This window comes from Dromaius novaehollandiae, chromosome 1, assembly GCF_036370855.1.
Source record: "Dromaius novaehollandiae isolate bDroNov1 chromosome 1, bDroNov1.hap1, whole genome shotgun sequence".
Classification (NCBI taxonomy): Eukaryota; Metazoa; Chordata; class Aves; order Casuariiformes; family Dromaiidae; genus Dromaius; species Dromaius novaehollandiae.
Genome location: NC_088098.1, coordinates 218,583,706 through 218,600,981, shown reverse-complemented (window position 1 = coordinate 218,600,981; position 17,276 = coordinate 218,583,706). Strand labels below are relative to the sequence as shown.

Here is a 17,276-nt window from a genome sequence, read left to right as displayed (position 1 = left end):
ATTCATTCACTGAGACAAAGGTGACAAGTTCCATTTTTATTAGTTATTTTATTAAACAAAACAGGGGAAAAAAGAAAAGCAAAAATGACCAAGACTTGAGAACAGCAGAACAATTAGTGATCTGGCTCCTGGGCACATGGGTCCCAGCTGACACAATATCTAACTCACTAACTGATGCGCATCAGGCCAGTGCAGACAGCTGGGGTGGGGATCACAGCACAAGCTAAAGCCTGCGATCTTTAACTCCGGTTAAGGAGTTCTCATGCTTTTTGGGTCAGCCCCTGCCCCAGCATGGAGAGGATGTGACATGTGGGCTGGTGGAGGCTTTGGTTTGCTTGTATAACATACAGAATAGCACGATTTCCAGTGCTGGCAGTGGTGTAAACTGGGATGGAAATCCAAGGGTAAGCTGCTTCCCACCCGGCTAAGCTGCTCAGCAGAAAGGCTTGACCATGAGGTTGGTCATCTGAACTCCCCCGTCATGTACTGCTGATGCGCTCGTGCTACTTACAGATTGCAAACTGCGCGACTCAGGTTTGGATCAAATGTTATTTAAAAATGAGGAAAAAAATCTGAATCAATATGAATTATACCCTGCAGCCTTGAAACGAGGGGAACCTCTCTACATCCTCAATAGCAGGTTGATGGATTGTTCCCCTCTTTCACACCAGCTTTCTTCAAACCTGAGGCAACACAGCAAACCTTTGACAAATGAGCATGTTGTGTTTCTTTGGAGAGACAGGGAATTTCCATTGACAGCACAGACTAGTAAGTGAATGCATTACTTGAGAGGAGGAGCAGAGGATTAGCCCCTGTAAAAATTGGTTGGAAAAATAGTATTAAACTATATAAATCAGAAAAAGAGTCTGTCTGTTGTAAAGAATGGTGTGTCAAGGACACGTCAGTCACGTGCATATTGGGATGGATGGCTGTAATTGTCACGTTTTCTGGCAATAATGAATAGCAAAACCGGAAGAGAGGGAGGTGGTGGGATCAGCTGCCAGGAGCTGTGGGTGCTCTCTCTGGCCTGCCTTAATCATGGGCACACATCACCCGTCTCCGTGGAGCCTGCCCTGCTGCAGATACACTGCAAAGGCTGTGGGCTGATGCAGAGCTGTGAAGATGGAGTCACCCAGGTTTGCAAAACAGGCTGAAAGTGTCAGGTGGAAGATAAAACGTATTTTGCTCCTAACAGATATTGTATGCAGTTTTTACAAGGGTTAAGAAAAAGAATTAGTCAAACATCAGTGATAAGATAATTAATGGAGTCTCAGCTACAAAAAATAGTAGGGGTGTGAGTTTTATCATGCTTCTCAGAGAAGAATACTTGTTTTCTCTACACTGAAACACTCTCCGCAACAGCCAGGGCATATTGCCTGTCTATTGGGAATGAAACTTTCAAAACTCCTGCTGAAAGGTGTAATGGATTAATAACACCTCAGAGCCTTGGAAGGAATTAGTATTCATATTTTAACATCAATCTAAGGAGCATGCTAACTGGAGGACTCTCAGATATGATCTGTTCTGGTTCCCACAGTCACCAGCATTACAGGAGCAGAAAGAATATTTCACTTTCCAAGAGAGGAAAGCCAAAATAGTCTTTAACTGACTCTGTGCTGCTGCTGCCAGGGTTATGCATAGTGTAAGGCGTGATCGCATGTCTCTGCAGGGAATTCTTCCCTGTCAGAAACGTCAGCACAACAGAGGATTTCTCAAGGCAGGTCTTGCAGCTAGTGAGACTTGAATACATTCATAGCAACATGCAGGCATCCCTGTGATATGTTGGTTTTGTTTTCGCTCACGACTTGAAATGAGGAGAAGCTGCAATGTACTTTGCTTTAGTAAAAGATGCCTTCTTGATTTTGAGATGCAAATAGCGGCATTGCTTCCTCCAAGACACAGTGTGGAAAAACCCAGGCTAGTGTCTGCTTCCGCAGCAGCCGTTTCTGACACGTCTGTTATTTAGGCTGCCCTGCTTGCTGCGGAGATGCTTGGACAGAAAGTGGGTCTGTCAGTGAAACAAGGGGCATTTGTGCATGAATGGTTTCCTTTTTCCCATGTGTAAACTGCTGGGTTGAAAGGTGCTTATCAGATGACACTTCCAAAGGACGCCTCTCACAAGATACCTGTCCCTCCATACGGGCAAAACCCTTATGACCAAGGACAGCCAGAGCTTGGCACCTCCCCAGCTCGTCTGCATGTGTCTGAGCGGGTTGGCACATGCTTTGCCCAGCACAGAGGCAGCCCCGTTGCTGAAGGGGCTTTTTGCATCAGCACTTTGACAAGGCGGTGCTCAGAAAGCCTCTGCCTGGTCCCCCTCACCTGCTGCAGGTGAGACCACCCGTGCCTGTGCCTCACCTGTGCCCAGGTCCCCCCCAGGTCCCTCTGCACAACCCCACCGTCCTCAGCAGGTGCAGAGACCGGCATTTTAGAGCTAGGCTGTAGGAACAGATTGCAAGCACTGGCTGGCAACAGGGCCACAGCACTTCTCCTGTGTCACCAGCAAAATCTGAGGTCGTGGCAACTGCAACACTGATGCAAAAGCTTTGAGAACTATCATCTGGATATTGAGAGGTTTGTGATCCCCCTTAGTAACCTTTGGAAAAGGAGGATTTGAAACTCCACTGTGATTCACCCTATCCGATCTGCCTTCCTCACTCCTTTTCTCCTCCTCCTCCCCTCTGTTTAGTGCTCTTCCAGGCCAGATTACATTTAAGAAGAGAACCAGACACATGCGCAGTTTCCATCCCAAACCAGAAGTGGTGGGATCAAGTGTTTTGAAATGATGAGGCATGAGCTGCTTTGTCATATCCAAGGACTAACTGGGCCTCAAGTGTAGTAATTCTCTCATTACTGGCACAAAAGGAACACAGAAACCAAATTCTTTTTGTTCTTGTTGGCAGCCTTAGATCACCTGTCCCTCAGTCTTCTTTTGCCCAGCCTAAACAGCCACTGCTGTGCAGGTGGGTCCCCAGGCTCCACCCCACAGAAAGGGAGAGTTCCTGCTGAGGCACCCAGATACTCACTGCGCAGGAACAAGTGGACAAAGAGCCCATTTAAGGCAACTGGGCAACTTCAGGCAGGAAGTGTTTCTGTCTTTTGCAGCTCTCACATTCCAGCATGGTATCTCTGAAGGAGATACACGCACGTGGCTGTGGCCACAGCAGCAGTTCTGTGGCCGATGGCTGGGGGGGTCCCCTGGGTTGCGTCTGGGTGACGGACATGGGACAAGTCCCTGAGCTGTGCCCAGGGTGGCTCCAAAGCGATCCTGTCACCGCTGCAGCAGTGCTCAGAGCTGCACAGACCACCACCCTCCTAGATACTGCAAAGCATCCGCTGGCATCCAGGAGACTTTTTGCAAAGAGCTGCAAAGGGGTACCTTCTTTTAACCAACACTCAGTGATGAAATCCAAGCAGTGGTTCCAAAGAGCCATGTCTCCACATTACCCTCCAACCTGGCCTGGTGCAGAGCAGCAGTTCCACCCTGGAGCCAACACCTTCAGCTGCCGCAACAGGTCACGCTCCAGGGGCCCCAAACTGTGTCGGTGACATCCCCACCAGCTGCATCGGGAGATCACAAACTCAGCACATACCCGGACACCTGCATGAAGACAGTGAAATGGAGGAGGCTCGATCTGGAGCTGAATCCCATCCTGATGTCTTTATCGTTGGAAATTAATTGCAGAACTGATTGCCTTTGTTCAGTGTTTGGCATTTGAAAAATGTATCTTTCTATTAGAAGCAGGGAGAAAGAAAAACCCCATGAAAATTAGATGTTTTCTGTTTATTTCCTGATGAGATTCCCATAAACATTTAGGATCCTTGTGGCTGTTCTTGCAGCTCCCTTGTGCTGCTGCCAAGGTGATGGCAGGGAGAGGTGCCATTAAACCCCTGGAGTGTGCAGCTGGTGACCTCAGCCCCTGCACAAGGTCCCAGGGGACCCTAATCGGTGCTGGGATTTCACATGGGCATTATAAAAGCACACGGTTTCCTCCACATGTGGAACATCCAGGCACGAGAGTGATGCTCTGTCCTGCTGCCTGGTCTGCTGCAGGAGCAGAGCAGAGCGGAGCGGAGCGGAGCAGAGCACATCGGAAGGGGCAGCACCTTTTCATATGTAAGTCTCAGCTCATCTTGATGTTTTAATTTTGAAAGTGTCATTTTCCATTCAGATTTGGTGAGAAAGGAGAGCTCTGGTTAGCAATCAGTTGCTTACCTATTGCTGTACTCCTACAGCTCTTTCACACTCTCCATCATCTCACCACCCAGGTAGCTCTTACCAGAGCACCCCTTGTGTATTTATCTACCTTTCCACACATGTCTTCATTGACTGTTTGTATCTCTTCCTGGCACAGTCCATTGCCTGCTCCTGATGTGTTCCCCGGCCACCTTGCAGAGACACTGCGGGAATGCAGTGTGGGATATCCACTGACTGAGGGAGGGGGCATTTCTGCAGAGAGCAACAGCCAGTGCTCTAACAACGTATTTCAGGCAGGATTTAAAGCCCTGAAGCCAGTCTCTGAGAGCTGTGTTTCTTCATGGCATCCTTCACAAAATAGAGGTTATTCCCTGTCTGCTGATGGGACAGGGTCTTGCTCCTTCCCCTGGAGCTGGGGCAATGCAGCAGGTGACCTGACTCCTCTGGCCTTGCTTCTGGGGAGCCTGGCAGATGGTGCTGCAAAGCGTGACCAAGCAAGCAGCTGCAAAAGCAATGCTAGTCTTTTCCCAGTTTAATGCATATTCACGCAAGTCAGAACAGCTGACGATGCACAGAGTGAAGAACATAAGCTTTTATTTTTGCAGGATGTCCAAAGCAAGTTAGAGAGGATGAAGAGGAGGCCTGAGTTCAAGACTGAGCACCCAAATTCAGGTACCGAGAGCTATTCTTGCTTACAATAATCAGAGCACTCTGGAAAGCTGTCTGCTAATGCAGCTTCTCCAGCCAATGATTTAGCTGGCTCAGTAAGAACTGGAGGCACAGATGTCTGCAGCTTTGTCTGAGATGTGGGGTGGCTGGGAAGAGACTCACTCCATTTTTCATGACACATGAATGAGTTTAGCCACGTGCACCCAAATTAAGCAAGGGCACGTCCCCTGTTTGCATAGGCAGATGGAAGATGAAATCCTGGAGTGCTGAGGGCTGGAGAAGTTTGACTTTTTCCATATCGACGACTGTAGCCCCTGAAGAGAACAGCAGACAAGTCCAGCAAATGCTTGCTGCTCCCACAGCAGTTCAGTCTATAGGTGTGTTTTACAACTTTTTTTAAGCTGCAACCCCCCCACCCCTCCCAACGATGCAGAGCCTGTATCCAAAATGTAATCCCTTTGACAACAGCTTTGCTTGTATTAGTTGTATTTCAGTACCTCTCTTTCTCGCTGAGGCATCTGTGGGCCATGGCGTGGAAGACCTTTGTGAACAGTTCTGTAGAAGTAATGAGAGCTGGGTTTGTGTATGCGTTGCTTAATGTTTTTACCTGTAACTATTAGTTGTAATACCATCACTGCTAAGAGTTCTAGTTGCTCTATATAGACTGCTAACATGCATGTCTACTGAAACACCTGTCACTTCTGCTAGCTCGATATGCTATCAATAGAAGTTGTAGTAATGGCAACAACAATTACAATAATAAAGTAAAGGAAGATGATAAGGTTCTAAATTTGCTGATGCCTTATGAAAGTTAGACCTGCCAGACTGCTCATGTCCCCTCTGGGATCAGAGTGGGTGACAGATAAATTTCAGCAATTGCTTCTGTTTCTATCATTCCTGGGAGCCCTTGTTCTTGAGCACAACCCCATGGTGCCAGGCGCTGCACAAACACAGGACAGAGGAAAACTTCCACCTCTTCCCCTTCATCTTTGGCAAGGGGATAGGTTGAGGTCAAAACTCAGCAGTCAGGTAGAAGGAAGTGCAGGTGGTTTGCAGGGAGCTCCAAACAAGGCATCCTGCATGGGACGAAAGACAAAAGTCTGAAAAGCTAGCGAGTGAGCCAGCGGAGCTGCCTGGGTGGGATGGTGCCTGTGAGCAAGGACAGACAGCATGCTGGAGGCCTCGTCTGGGAAAGGCAACAAGAAGCTGTCCTCTGTTGCAGTAGCTCCTGGGCGGGTGGAGGGCTGCCTGGAGGAGGTGGGGCTGATCCAGATGGTGAGCAGGACAGTGGTCCCCCCAGCAGCGTCCTGCATGGAGGTGGGTGGAGGGGTAGGCTGTGTGCATCAGGGCCTGGGAGCAGAGATGGGAAGAGGGCTGGAGGACAGCTTTATCTGGGGGATGGAGAGGGAAGGCTATAGACAGTTTGTGAACTTGACGTGCCTGGGTGTTGAGAAGTGGTGAGAGACTCAGATGGACCTAGAGACCAGGGCCTGAGTGACAGGGCAGGACAGTGATGTTGCTTACAGTGACTGAGAGAAGGGACTGCAGCAACATGTTGGCAGGGATGCAGCCCTGCTGCAATAAATAATGCTAATATCTGCTTTACAGGGGAGGAACCAAGAGGAAATGAAAGAGGGACAACAACTGAATCCAGAGCTCCCAAATTCTACCCTCTGCTCCAGTACATCTTCAGGGAGGAGAAAAGAAAAGAGATCTTCACCCTGAGTCCCTGCCTCGCATTCTGCTGGCAGCTTGCCTTCATCTCCCTGTGGAATCGCATCCTATGCTACCTTGGAACATTAATGAAAAAGGAGGCCTTCAGCTCAAGCAGGGCTTGAGCCTGGAGCAAGCATGTCCCCACAGAACAGCACTGATGCCCTGGCCTTCCTGCTCGTAGGCATTCCTGGGCTGGCTGATCTCCAGCGCTGGCTTTCCATCCCTTTCTTTCTGATGTATCTCCTTGCACTTCTGGGAAACTGCACCATCCTTCTGGTTGTAAGAACATATCCAAGGCTCCATGAGCCCATGTACTATTTCCTCTCTATGCTGGCCACCACAGACCTGGGTCTAACCCTGTCCACCTTGCCCACAATGCCACAGGTGTTCTGGTTCAATGCCATGGAGATCAGCTTCCCAGTCTGCCTCCTCCAGATGTTCTGCATCCATGCCTTCTCCTTCATGGAGTCCTCAGTGCTTCTGGCCATGGCCTTTGATCGCTACGTGGCCATCTGCTACCCACTGAGATATTCCGCCATCCTTACGCCTACAAGGATTGCAACGGTTGCACTGGGGATTGTCTGCCGATGCACTCTCACTCTGCTCCCGTTAATCTGCCTGCTTACACGCATGTCATTCTGCAGGTCCCATGTGCTTTCTCACTCCTACTGCCTGCATCAGGACATAATACGGCTGGCATGCACAGACACCACGCTGAACAGCCTGTATGGCTTAACTCTAGTGCTGCTGATAGTGATCCTAGACCCAGTGCTTATCACCGTCTCCTACATCATGATCATTAGGAGCGTGCTGGGCACTGCCTCCAGAGAGGAACGGGCCAAAGCCCTGAACACTTGCATATCTCACTTCTCTGCTGTCCTGATCTTCTATGTCCCCATGGTCGGCCTGTCCATTATACACCGCTATGGGAAGACTGCTGCACCCATTAGCCGTGTTCTCATGGCCAACATCTACCTTTTCATCCCACCTGTCTTGAACCCTATCATCTACAGTTTGCAAACCAAGCACATTCGCAAAGGCGTCACCAGGCTCCTGTGTCAAAGGCTGGCCTGGCCTGGCCGTGGCCAGCAGCCCGGGAATCTCTAAGAACTGGGAAGCTTGCCAAAAGGAAGGGCATAGAAATTCTGACAAAATGTGACAGGGCAAACAGGAAGAGGAGCTTAAGAGAGCTCAAAAAATCAATGGGAAGAGCACCTTGTGAAGGGTGCTCAAAGGGAGAGTTAAATGTTCACTAACTTTATGAAAAGCAGCAGTCCAGCTAGGAAACTGATGAACTACGTGGTGACCCAGGGTGAGAGTCTCACTCAGAGGTGACAAGGCTCTGGCAGAGAGGCTCACTGAATTCTTTGCACCAGATTTTGCCACTGAAGGTGGTGGGTAGACTCTTACACCTGATGCAGTGCTCATAGCAGATGGACTGCAGGATCTTGATCAATCTGAAGGAAAGATGGAGGAAGGATTACACCAAATAAATGTCAGTTAAATAAGAGTAAGTCCCAAGATCATGAGTCGTTCATCCGACAGGCCATAAGGAACTCAGGTGTGAAACTGCAGAACTGCCGGACCCAGCACGAGGATGCGTAACTCCGTCACAAATGGTCCCTGTGCTGGAGGACAGGGGATTGCCACTTGAACTCCACTTGCAACAGGGACTCTAGGGGGGCCCCTAAGATCTGCCGACCAGTGGGCCTGATCTCTGTCCTTGCTGAGACAGTAGAGGCTACGGTAAAGAATAAGGTCACCAAGCATACAGAGAAGTGTGGTCTTGCAAAGAACCAGCCAGGCTACTGCAAAGGGAAATCCTGCCCCCGCAGTAGGTCAGACTTCTGTGAGGCTCTCTACAAACAGGGAGATCCAGTGGATGTAAGACATCTGGATGCCCCAAAAGTCTGATTAAAACCTATTTAAGAAATTAATGTGTCAAGGGGTTCGAGGAAACCTTCTGTGGGTGGGAAGCTGCTTAAAGTAAAGGGCAGGTCATTTTCAGTTCAGAGAACAGTCAGCACAGAAGACCCCAAGGGATGTCTCCTAGGACTCCTTTTATTCATCATTTTCATCAGTAACCTGGACGAGGGAGTGTGCAGTGAATTCTCAGAGCTTGCAGATGACACTAGGTTAGTCACTGGACTAAGAATAAGTCTTCTGTATTTTGGTAAGACAGGTAAAACTGTCACTGCAAAACCAATAAAGTCTTGATTCCATTTACAAGCTGTGCTTCTTTCTACTCGTAACAAGCTGTTGAGTTTACCACAGCCCAAACTCACAGAAACACCATGCAACTTGGTCTCATTTCAATCTGATAAGTTATGTATTGATGGCTCTGTATTGAGTCATTGGGTGGTTTCTTTAGGCAGTGCCGATGAACTTTCTCAGCATCCAGGAGTCAGTGCCACACTCCGCGTTGGGCTGCATGTGGGGTCTGGGAGCACTGGGGCAAAGGGAGACGTGACCTTTCAGCTCAAATCACAACTGTTGGACATGTCTTGTTGCTGCTGAAAATGTTACCGGGCTGGAATGAGAGCACTTTGGCTGCACACCTGGCTTCCTAGATACTTGGCAGCCCTTCTTCAGTCTCAGCAAGTCTGGCTGCATGTGTAAAAATCTTGCAAAAGCAGCTATTGCACATATGTAGGTCAATGCTCTAAGGCATGCAGAGATGGCTGAGCACATCTAGGAGGCATCAGCTTTTTCCGTGCTTGTGCTTCAGGATAGGTACAGACACACACCCCAGCAATCCTAGGTGGAAAGACCAACATCCGCATTGAGGAGGTCAGGAGCTCTGGGCCCAGATGACTCAGTGTCATTGCACAGATGAGAGCCCCTTCTCCCCACACCTCCATTGCTATGGCCTATTTGTCTGAGAAAAGGGACTTCCTTTGGGGAACCTCAGGTAGTCACCTCTCCCACATAATGGACCGGGAATGGGATAAATATATAGAAGGCTGTAGATACTGCAGTGCTCCTTTGTTCAACCAAGACAATGGTGGGAGCCTAGAAACAGGATACACCTTACCTGCAGCATGGAAAGAGTTTAAAAATTCAGGATCCTCCAGAGGCACATGGATGACAAGGTGGAGCAGACAGCCTCTAAACTAGTATTCCCCAGCTGTTTTACCACGTGCAAAATCTCTTGGATATGCCGTGTATTATATCAGTGCCATGTTGGAGTTAGTAGTTTGCATATACCTCTGCGGATCGGTTTAGTTTTCACACTGTAAACGATGGGGTTTAACACGGGGGGGACAAGAAGGTAGATATTGGCCATGAGGACATGGATCAGAGGAGACGCATGTTTCCCAAACCTGTACACCATGGATAAGCCAATCATTGGGATGTAATAAATCAGCACAGCACAGATATGAGAGACGCAGGTGTTTAGGGCCTTGAGGCGCTCTCTCTTGGATGCAATGCTCAGCACAGTCTTAATGATCATGACATAAGACAGCACAATAGACAGGGAGTCGAGCCCAAATGTGGCCAGCAGGACAAATAAGCCGTACATGCTGTTCACCTCGACGTGTGCACATGGCAGCTGGATTAAGTTGGGGTGCAGACAGAAGGAGTGAGCCAGCACATGGGATCTGCAGAATGGCAGCCTCCTCAGAAGTATCGGCAAGGGGATCGAGACGCTCACGCTCCTCACGGTGAGCCCCAGCCCAATGAGGCCTATCCGTGGGTTGGTCAGGACAGATGCGTATTGCAGGGGGCTGTAGATGGCCACGAAGCGGTCGAAGGCCATGGCCCACAGCACCCCTGAGTCCATGATGGAAAAGCAGTGAATGAAGAACATCTGAGTGAGGCAGGCATCAAACCCGATCTCCCGTGAATCAAAGAGCAGCACGCTCAGCACCGTGGGGAGCGTAGACAGAGACACCCCAAGCTCTGCCACAGCCAACATGGACAGGAAGAGGTACATGGGCTTGTGGAGGCTGCGCTCTGCCTTGATGACCAAGAGAACCGTGCTATTGCCTAGGATGGAAATCAGGTACATGGAGCAGAAAGGCATAGCAATCCACATGTTCCCACCTGCCATTCCTGGGATTCCTGTTAGAAGCAATGTAGAAGGTCTAAGGAAGCTGCTGTTGCTCATTTTCCTAAGGCAACATCTTTGTCCTGTCCAAGTTCCACTATCAGATCCAACACATCCTACAAAAGAATTGGCAGAGGTCAGCAAAGAGTAATCATGCAAAAAAGCAAAACCTCTCTCATTCCTCTAACGGCCATGAGAGGATCCAGACTTCGGAGTTTGCCATGAGACATTTGATGTCTGTGAGCTGTTCTTAGCAGGGACTAATGCAACTCCCAAGGAGCAGAAAGCTCACCGAGATGGATGGATACAGCACCTAAGTGGAGGCTGAGTTATGGCCATCTCTGGGCCATGGCAGTGCGAGATGGAGAGCAGATCGGCAGCTGGGGTACTCTCTTGAATATGTTGCAACAGAGGGCAGAAAGCCTTCAGAAGTGACGTGCTAGATGAGGGGTGACAACAGACCTGTACCTCATACAGACAGCCTGCAGGGGCCATGGAAATCAAGGGGCCAGATCACCAGCTTTTCCTTGTCCTTCTGCAGAAGGACAAGGGGAGGAACACGGTGCGCATCTCTAGACCTGTACCTTGAGACTGCCACACAACTCTCTCACCCTGAGATCTCAAAGTGCCTTCCAGTGCTTGATGAAGGAGATGCCTACATCACTTCTGTGTGGGTGTCTCAGAACACCTGCTCTCTGCTAGCTATAAACTTTCTCTGCATTTTCTCTCTCTCTCTCTCTCTCTCTCTCTCTGTGTCTTTTTTTTTTTTTTCATTATTTGCACATCTACTTTCATTCTTTCTTTCTCTGAATATGTAGACCTGATGATTTTTTCCCTTCCCTAAATCATCTGGGCACCAAATACTTTATACAAGTGCCTTTCCACAAAGTGCTGGCTGCATCTTCCACAGCTGTGCACAGCTGAGAACCAGATACTGCTGCAGCATTTTGCAGGATCCAGCCAACAAGCCTTCTTCAGCAGGCTGCTGAGAAGCAGCACTGGCAACATCTGCTAGCCTGAGACCAAAACATTCGGAACTCGGGAATTCTTCCATGCACAAGTGCTAGTGCTCTTTTCTGGTAAAAAGCACACAACCACCAAATTGCTCTGTCAGAGAGAGGAGAGCTCTGGCCATTAACAAGCCTGTAGTGCTGTGGCATGCAGGAAACACCCTGCTACGCTGAGAAAACAAGATTTCAGTGCTACTCACCCACCACCAAACTCTTCTAGCCACTTTCCAAAACACAGGCAAGGACTGCTCTTCATAGTCACCTCACCTGGCTGTAGGTATCTGCCGTGTAGACAGCTGCATCTCTGCTGCTTGTCTGGGCTCCCACCGCTCACTGGAGGGAAACAGGCACTGCCAGAAGGCAATTCATCTCCCCCAAAGGTAGATGCCTACCATAGTCCAATGAATGGTGCTCACTGCCCTCAGACAACAAGAAAACCATCTGAGGGTAAGGAGCTCTTCAGTAGATGTGCAGTCTCTAGTTCAAACTCATTAACACCAATGCTACAGCAACACTAACAAAGTGATCTGAAATTCTCCACCAGCCGACATGTGAAAGGCAGCCCAACAGAAGCAGAGAACTTTTGTCTGAAATAGGGAGCAATGCCCTAGTACCATCAGCCTGAGCATCTTGCCTGCAGGCAGCCAGAGAATGTGCTTTTATAGCACTGCCCCACAAAATCTCACTGGACTCACAGGATCATGAGGGACTTCTGCTGCTTTTTTCGGTTGCTCCACTGTCTAAAAGCAGATGATGTAAATGTAGTGTTAACAGTGACTTCCAGGGTCAAGTCAGAGGCTGCTGTGGAACTGCATTAGGTTAGCACCAGGAGCTAAAGAGCTTTATAATCCAACCAGAATAGCTTGACATCAAACGTGTAGTAGAGAGTTTCTCACAGTGGGACTCCAGCTCCTGACAAGCCTCTGGGAAGTGCTACCACTTTTTTTCTGAAGAAATAGAATGAACTGAGTCGAAATTAAAGTAATTGACTGAATGGGCCAACCAGACTCCCATTTTCTCTGCAGCCTAACAGCTACGTAGCTCCAGCAGAAGTGTATTTGCTCTTCCTGGAGCCCCTCTGCTTGCTTCCCTGCTGGTATCCACCTCATGGAGCGACAGCAGAGCCTGGAGCCCCTTCATGGGCTCTCATGATAGCCACAGCTGCTACTGAAGATAAAGAGCTCTGAGAAATGCCAGGCAAGGGCAGACATCGCCTCTAGATCCACTATGTTGAGTGCTGTTGAGTTTGCACTACAAATACAGCAGAGGTCCCTCATGCCTTTGAAGATTTGAGCTTGAATTTGGGGCACCATCTGAGCCTCATCTCATTCTGCTTCCTACACTTTCCAGATGTAAAGCACTGGTATTGTAAAATGTGTTTGCTCGTTTATTGGGATTGTTGACTTGCCTTAGTATAGAGAAATTCTGTTAGCAATGCTCTAGCTGTGATAGGGCATTCTAAGTAATTCCATCAGTGAGGAATTCCTGTATTTTTAAAAGGGTTGACATTGCATGGGACTTCTGGAATTTGCTAGTATAGGATTACTTTTGGTTTTACCTTCTTTGAAAAAAAGCACGCTGCTTAAAGGTAAATTTTATTAATTTCCTTCTACAAGGACAATCCCCACTCCTGTCTGAGCACCTTTCCATCAAAAAGTCCAGGGAACACCAGTCATATCAGGAGAGCCACTGCAGGAAGCTCTGCTGGAAATACTCAGCCTAAGAGAGAGACTGAAACTCTTTCAATCGTGAGGGGATTCTTTTTCTTGCTTGGTAGTGAAAGAACGTGAACAGTGAGGGGTCTAGATTCTGGCAGAAGTGAACACGCCATCTCCCAGTGGTGCAAAAGCCAGACTGGATGGCTTTCTGCCAAGTTCTGCCATGCAACAAATGAAATCCCCCCCTGGACTGTACTAACAGAAGAGAGAATCTAGCCATTCCTACATGAGTGCCCTGTTTAAACTCCAGGCATTGAGGAAGGGATTCTCCTGAAAAAAGGGTCATAACTTTACCCCTCAGGAAATCTGCCAAGGTCCTCAGTAAATTCTGTGCATGCTTTGAGGCACATAGGTGTGGGTCAGGTTGCCTTCTGCCGGAAGAGGAGGACCACTCTGTCGCGGATCGGTTTGGTTCTCACCCCATAAACGATGGGGTTTAACACGGGGGGCAGCAGCAGGTAGAGATTGGCCACCATGATATGGAGAGAGTGGGGGATGTTCTGCCCAAAGCGGTGGGTGAGGAATGTGAAGAGGGCAGGGGTGTAAAATGCCAAGATGACACAGACATGGGATGCACAAGTGCTGAAGGCCTTGAGCCTTGCCTCCGTGGATGGCAGCCTCATTACTACCTGCAGGATTGTGGTGTAGGACACAAATATCACGATCACATCAAACCCCGCCACTGCAAAAGCCACAAAGAGCCCGTAAATGGCATTGACTGTGGTCTCCCCACAGGCCAGCTTCACCACAGCCATGTGCTCGCAGTAGGAGTGGGAGATGATGTGCCGCTGGCAGAAGGGCAATCTGCGGAGCAGGAAGCAGAAGGGACTCACCAGAACGACCCCGCGGGCCAGCACCAGGCTCCCAAGGGTCACCACCACCGGCACGGAGAGGATGCTGGAGTGCCGGAGCGGGTAGCAGATGGCAACATAGCGATCCAAGGCCATGGCCATGAGCACGCCTGACTCCACTGACGAGAAGGCGTGGATGAAGAACAACTGAACAAGGCAGGAGAGAAACCCAATCTCCCCAGAGCCCAGCCAGAAGATGCTGAGCATTTTGGGTAGAGCGGCTGTGGAGAGGACGAGGTCGGTGAAGGCCAGCATGGCCAGGAAGAGGTACATGGGCTCATGCAGACTTGGCTCTGTCTTTATAAAGACGAGAAGGGTGATGTTCCCCAGCACAGCAATGGCATACATCATGCCGAAGGGGAAGGCAAGCCAGAACTGCTCCTTCTCCAGCCCAGGGATGCCAACCAGGAGCAAAGTAGGAGGGTAGGAGACGGTGGTAGAGTTTGGAGACAACATGAAATGCTTTTTGTCTCCTGCCTCCATTGAGAACTCCTTTGCCCTGTAAAAAGGTGTTAAACACCCTACAGTTGACACTGTCAGTGGTAAACACAGACTGGGTTGAGGTACAGTCTGGGTGCTCAAAACCCCCACACAGACAGACAACCCTCTAACAGCTGCTTACATTAGGTCAGGAGAGCACTTTTGAAGCAAGTGTCCTGCCAATTTCCAGTTCAAGAGCTTGATTTCACATCATGGGTCATCTTGGAGCATGCAGCCTGGATTCCCCTAGGATGAAACCAGATTGGACGATTCCTCCCAGGAACACATCTGCTACTCTGCAGCCTTCAAAGTCCAAGGGACCAGAGTAGACCTGCTCCAAAGGAAACCTGCTTGAAATGTGTGTAGTGGGGGTGGGAGGTTTTAAGCACCAGCCCTTTAGCTCTACAGAAGCTCTCTTTTTGCACTGTGAAGCTTGCTCACGTCAACAGCAGCAAGGAGTGTTTGCCACAGTCGAGAAGCAGCACATCTCAGTGGGGATGGCAAACACTGAGCCAGTGCCATGGTCTTTTGGCAATGCCCCTACAAATGTAGCCCCTACCGATGTCCATTCTCCCCCCTACAAAAAGACAGGAGCTTACTCCATCTGCACATGTTGCTCAGCTCATGCCTTGTCCCTGGGAACTGGGAGAAAAAGGTTCCTTGAAAACAAAAACCCCTGCAACACAGACTAATCCGGTACTCCTGACCTTACAAGACCCTTCCAAAGTCTGCCTGGGACCAAGACCACTTGCCTCAGAGAGCCAAAGAGGGACCTGGAAGTCGAGCAGTGGAGGAGACAATAGCAGCCTGCAAGAAAGCAGGTGGGCTCTTCCCTGAGCATCTGCTTTGAGCTGAGCTGGTTTCAGGAGCTGCTCTGCTCCCTCTGCAGCTGGCACTGGGATGTCCCAGCCCATCACCCCAGCACTGCCACCAGGCCCTGCCACAGCTGGGTCGTGGCGGACTGTTCTTCACACCTTACAAACACTCACGGCTCGGGGACCACCTTCAGTCTAGCAGAAAGTTCCTGGTTTTTAACGCAGCTGCAAATAGCCTAGGGATGGAAATTCCTGATCTTTTCCTTTCTCTAGTCCACCTCCTTCCTCCCAGCTGCCTCCATTGCTTCTACTTGCCTTACTCCTTCATTCTTCCATGGAGAGCACCAGCAACGTGGACATACTTCCCAGGCCAAAGCAGCAGGAAATACAGACCACTTGCCCGTCAGCTTTGCCGGGGCTATTGCAGCACTTGCTGCTGCTGCCCAGGAGGAGCACGGACAGGAAGGACTGTGCTGCAGAACAACCAGTCTCTGCCCTAACCCTCAATACTCACCTGCCTGCTGCGGGGTTCCAGGCAGGGACGCTGCACTGAGGAGACCAGCAGACAGTTATATATCTGCCAGATGAACCCCAGCAGGGAGCTCTGCCTTTCTCCTGCTCCTTCCTACGTCATTAGAGAAAGAGAGAGAGAAAGCAACAATTTTAACCCCTTCACTGCCAATGACCTCACAGACAGCTCCATTTTGCCCAGTTTGATTTCGGTTTCCTTGCAGTGTATTTAGTTGGAGGATGACTCCAGAGCAATGGGCTTGTTCAAGATTAACTCACAGAACTGGGTTTTTAAATGATTACTGCAGCAGGATTTATGAACTACTTCCCAAAGAGCAAAAATCCATGCTTTCTCTGTTACAATTTTGCTTGTAGCCCTACTACATGGTTTGAGAGGGAAATCAGTACCCCCATGCCCATTACATGGATGATGCCACTGAAGTGTAAAGACGTCCTATAAGCAGAAGCAGATCTAGGAGCCTGCGTTGTGTTTATTGACTTAGTTTCAGAGGTCTGCAGCACGCTGCATGTGGTTTTGGTGTTTTTGTGGTGTTCAGTAGAGAATGTCTCTGTGAATTCCTTGTCAAAGCCATTTTGAATTAAAAACTAAGCCTTGCAGGTCAAGCCACCAAATGAAATCTTGGGCCACCATGTCAACCCCCAACACAGCCTGTGGGACCACAGGAATTTCTGTCATCACTGGGGTTAAGAAAGATGATGCAATGGCAGCAGCTGTTATCATCTGTGTCAGAGATTCCTGGACTTTCTGGACACAGGTGCCAGCACTCAGCCTTGCCACATCCCACCAGGCTCTCTGAGGCAGCAGCACGAACCACCTTTGCTGCAGCGCCCCGGTCCCTGCAGGGCAATGCTCCTTGGCTAAAGTTGGGACAAAAAGATGGAGAGCAAGAACCCCATGCAGTTTTTGCTGGCACCCAGGGGAAATTCCTCATGCCTCCCTACTCCGAGCCTCTATTAGCTGTCTTCCTGAAAAATAGATGGCTAGGAAATAAAATACAGTGTTTTCAGGACGGTTCATTCATTCTTATTATTTTTCTCTGCACACCAAAGGAAACAAAAGAAGCAACATATGGAGAATGAGCAGGAGCCCTTTTTCAATGCCACGGCCTTCTGGAAAGACTTTAGGTCCATAGCCCATCTCTGGAAAATTCATTCACACTTGCCCAAATCATATTAGGCAGGTACAGGTTCGTTTCATTCTTATGAATAGTTGTCACCCTTCTAAGCTGTAATAAAA

General features: G+C 49.3%; 3 protein-coding genes across 4 annotated transcripts; 1 reads left to right on the top strand and 2 right to left on the bottom strand.

The window, feature by feature from the left end:
- Nucleotides 1-6,668: 6,668 nt before the first annotated feature.
- LOC135323565 (olfactory receptor 51I2-like) lies at nt 6,669-7,752 on the top strand. Its single transcript, XM_064497068.1, has one exon. The coding sequence runs from the start codon at nt 6,719-6,721 to the stop codon at nt 7,688-7,690; it is 972 nt and encodes a 323-aa protein (XP_064353138.1). The 5' UTR covers nt 6,669-6,718; the 3' UTR covers nt 7,691-7,752.
- A 1,613-nt stretch (nt 7,753-9,365) lies between these two features.
- On the bottom strand, nt 9,366-16,069 carry LOC135327210 (olfactory receptor 51G2-like). Of its 2 annotated transcripts, none has more exons than XM_064505321.1 (2): nt 16,023-16,069; nt 9,366-10,750 (listed from the first exon to the last, which is right to left on the bottom strand). In XM_064505321.1, the coding sequence occupies exon 2, from the start codon at nt 10,692-10,694 to the stop codon at nt 9,756-9,758; it is 939 nt and encodes a 312-aa protein (XP_064361391.1). In that variant the 5' UTR covers nt 10,695-10,750; nt 16,023-16,069; the 3' UTR covers nt 9,366-9,755. The 2 variants fall into 2 exon arrangements, with proteins under 2 accessions (XP_064361391.1, XP_064361390.1); XM_064505320.1 differs by lacking the exon at nt 16,023-16,069 and adding an exon at nt 14,836-15,022.
- Nucleotides 13,587-14,714, bottom strand: LOC135330739 (olfactory receptor 52R1-like). The gene has a single exon (XM_064525627.1). The coding sequence runs from the start codon at nt 14,694-14,696 to the stop codon at nt 13,722-13,724; it is 975 nt and encodes a 324-aa protein (XP_064381697.1). The 5' UTR covers nt 14,697-14,714; the 3' UTR covers nt 13,587-13,721.
- Nucleotides 16,070-17,276: the final 1,207 nt, after the last annotated feature.

Coding starts and splice junctions, on each gene's coding strand:
- LOC135323565 (XM_064497068.1), top strand. CDS start 6,719: ATGTCCCCACAGAACAGCACTGATGCCCTGGCCTTCCTGCTCGTAGGC.
- LOC135330739 (XM_064525627.1), bottom strand. CDS start 14,696: ATGGAGGCAGGAGACAAAAAGCATTTCATGTTGTCTCCAAACTCTACC.
- LOC135327210 (XM_064505321.1), bottom strand. CDS start 10,694: ATGAGCAACAGCAGCTTCCTTAGACCTTCTACATTGCTTCTAACAGGA.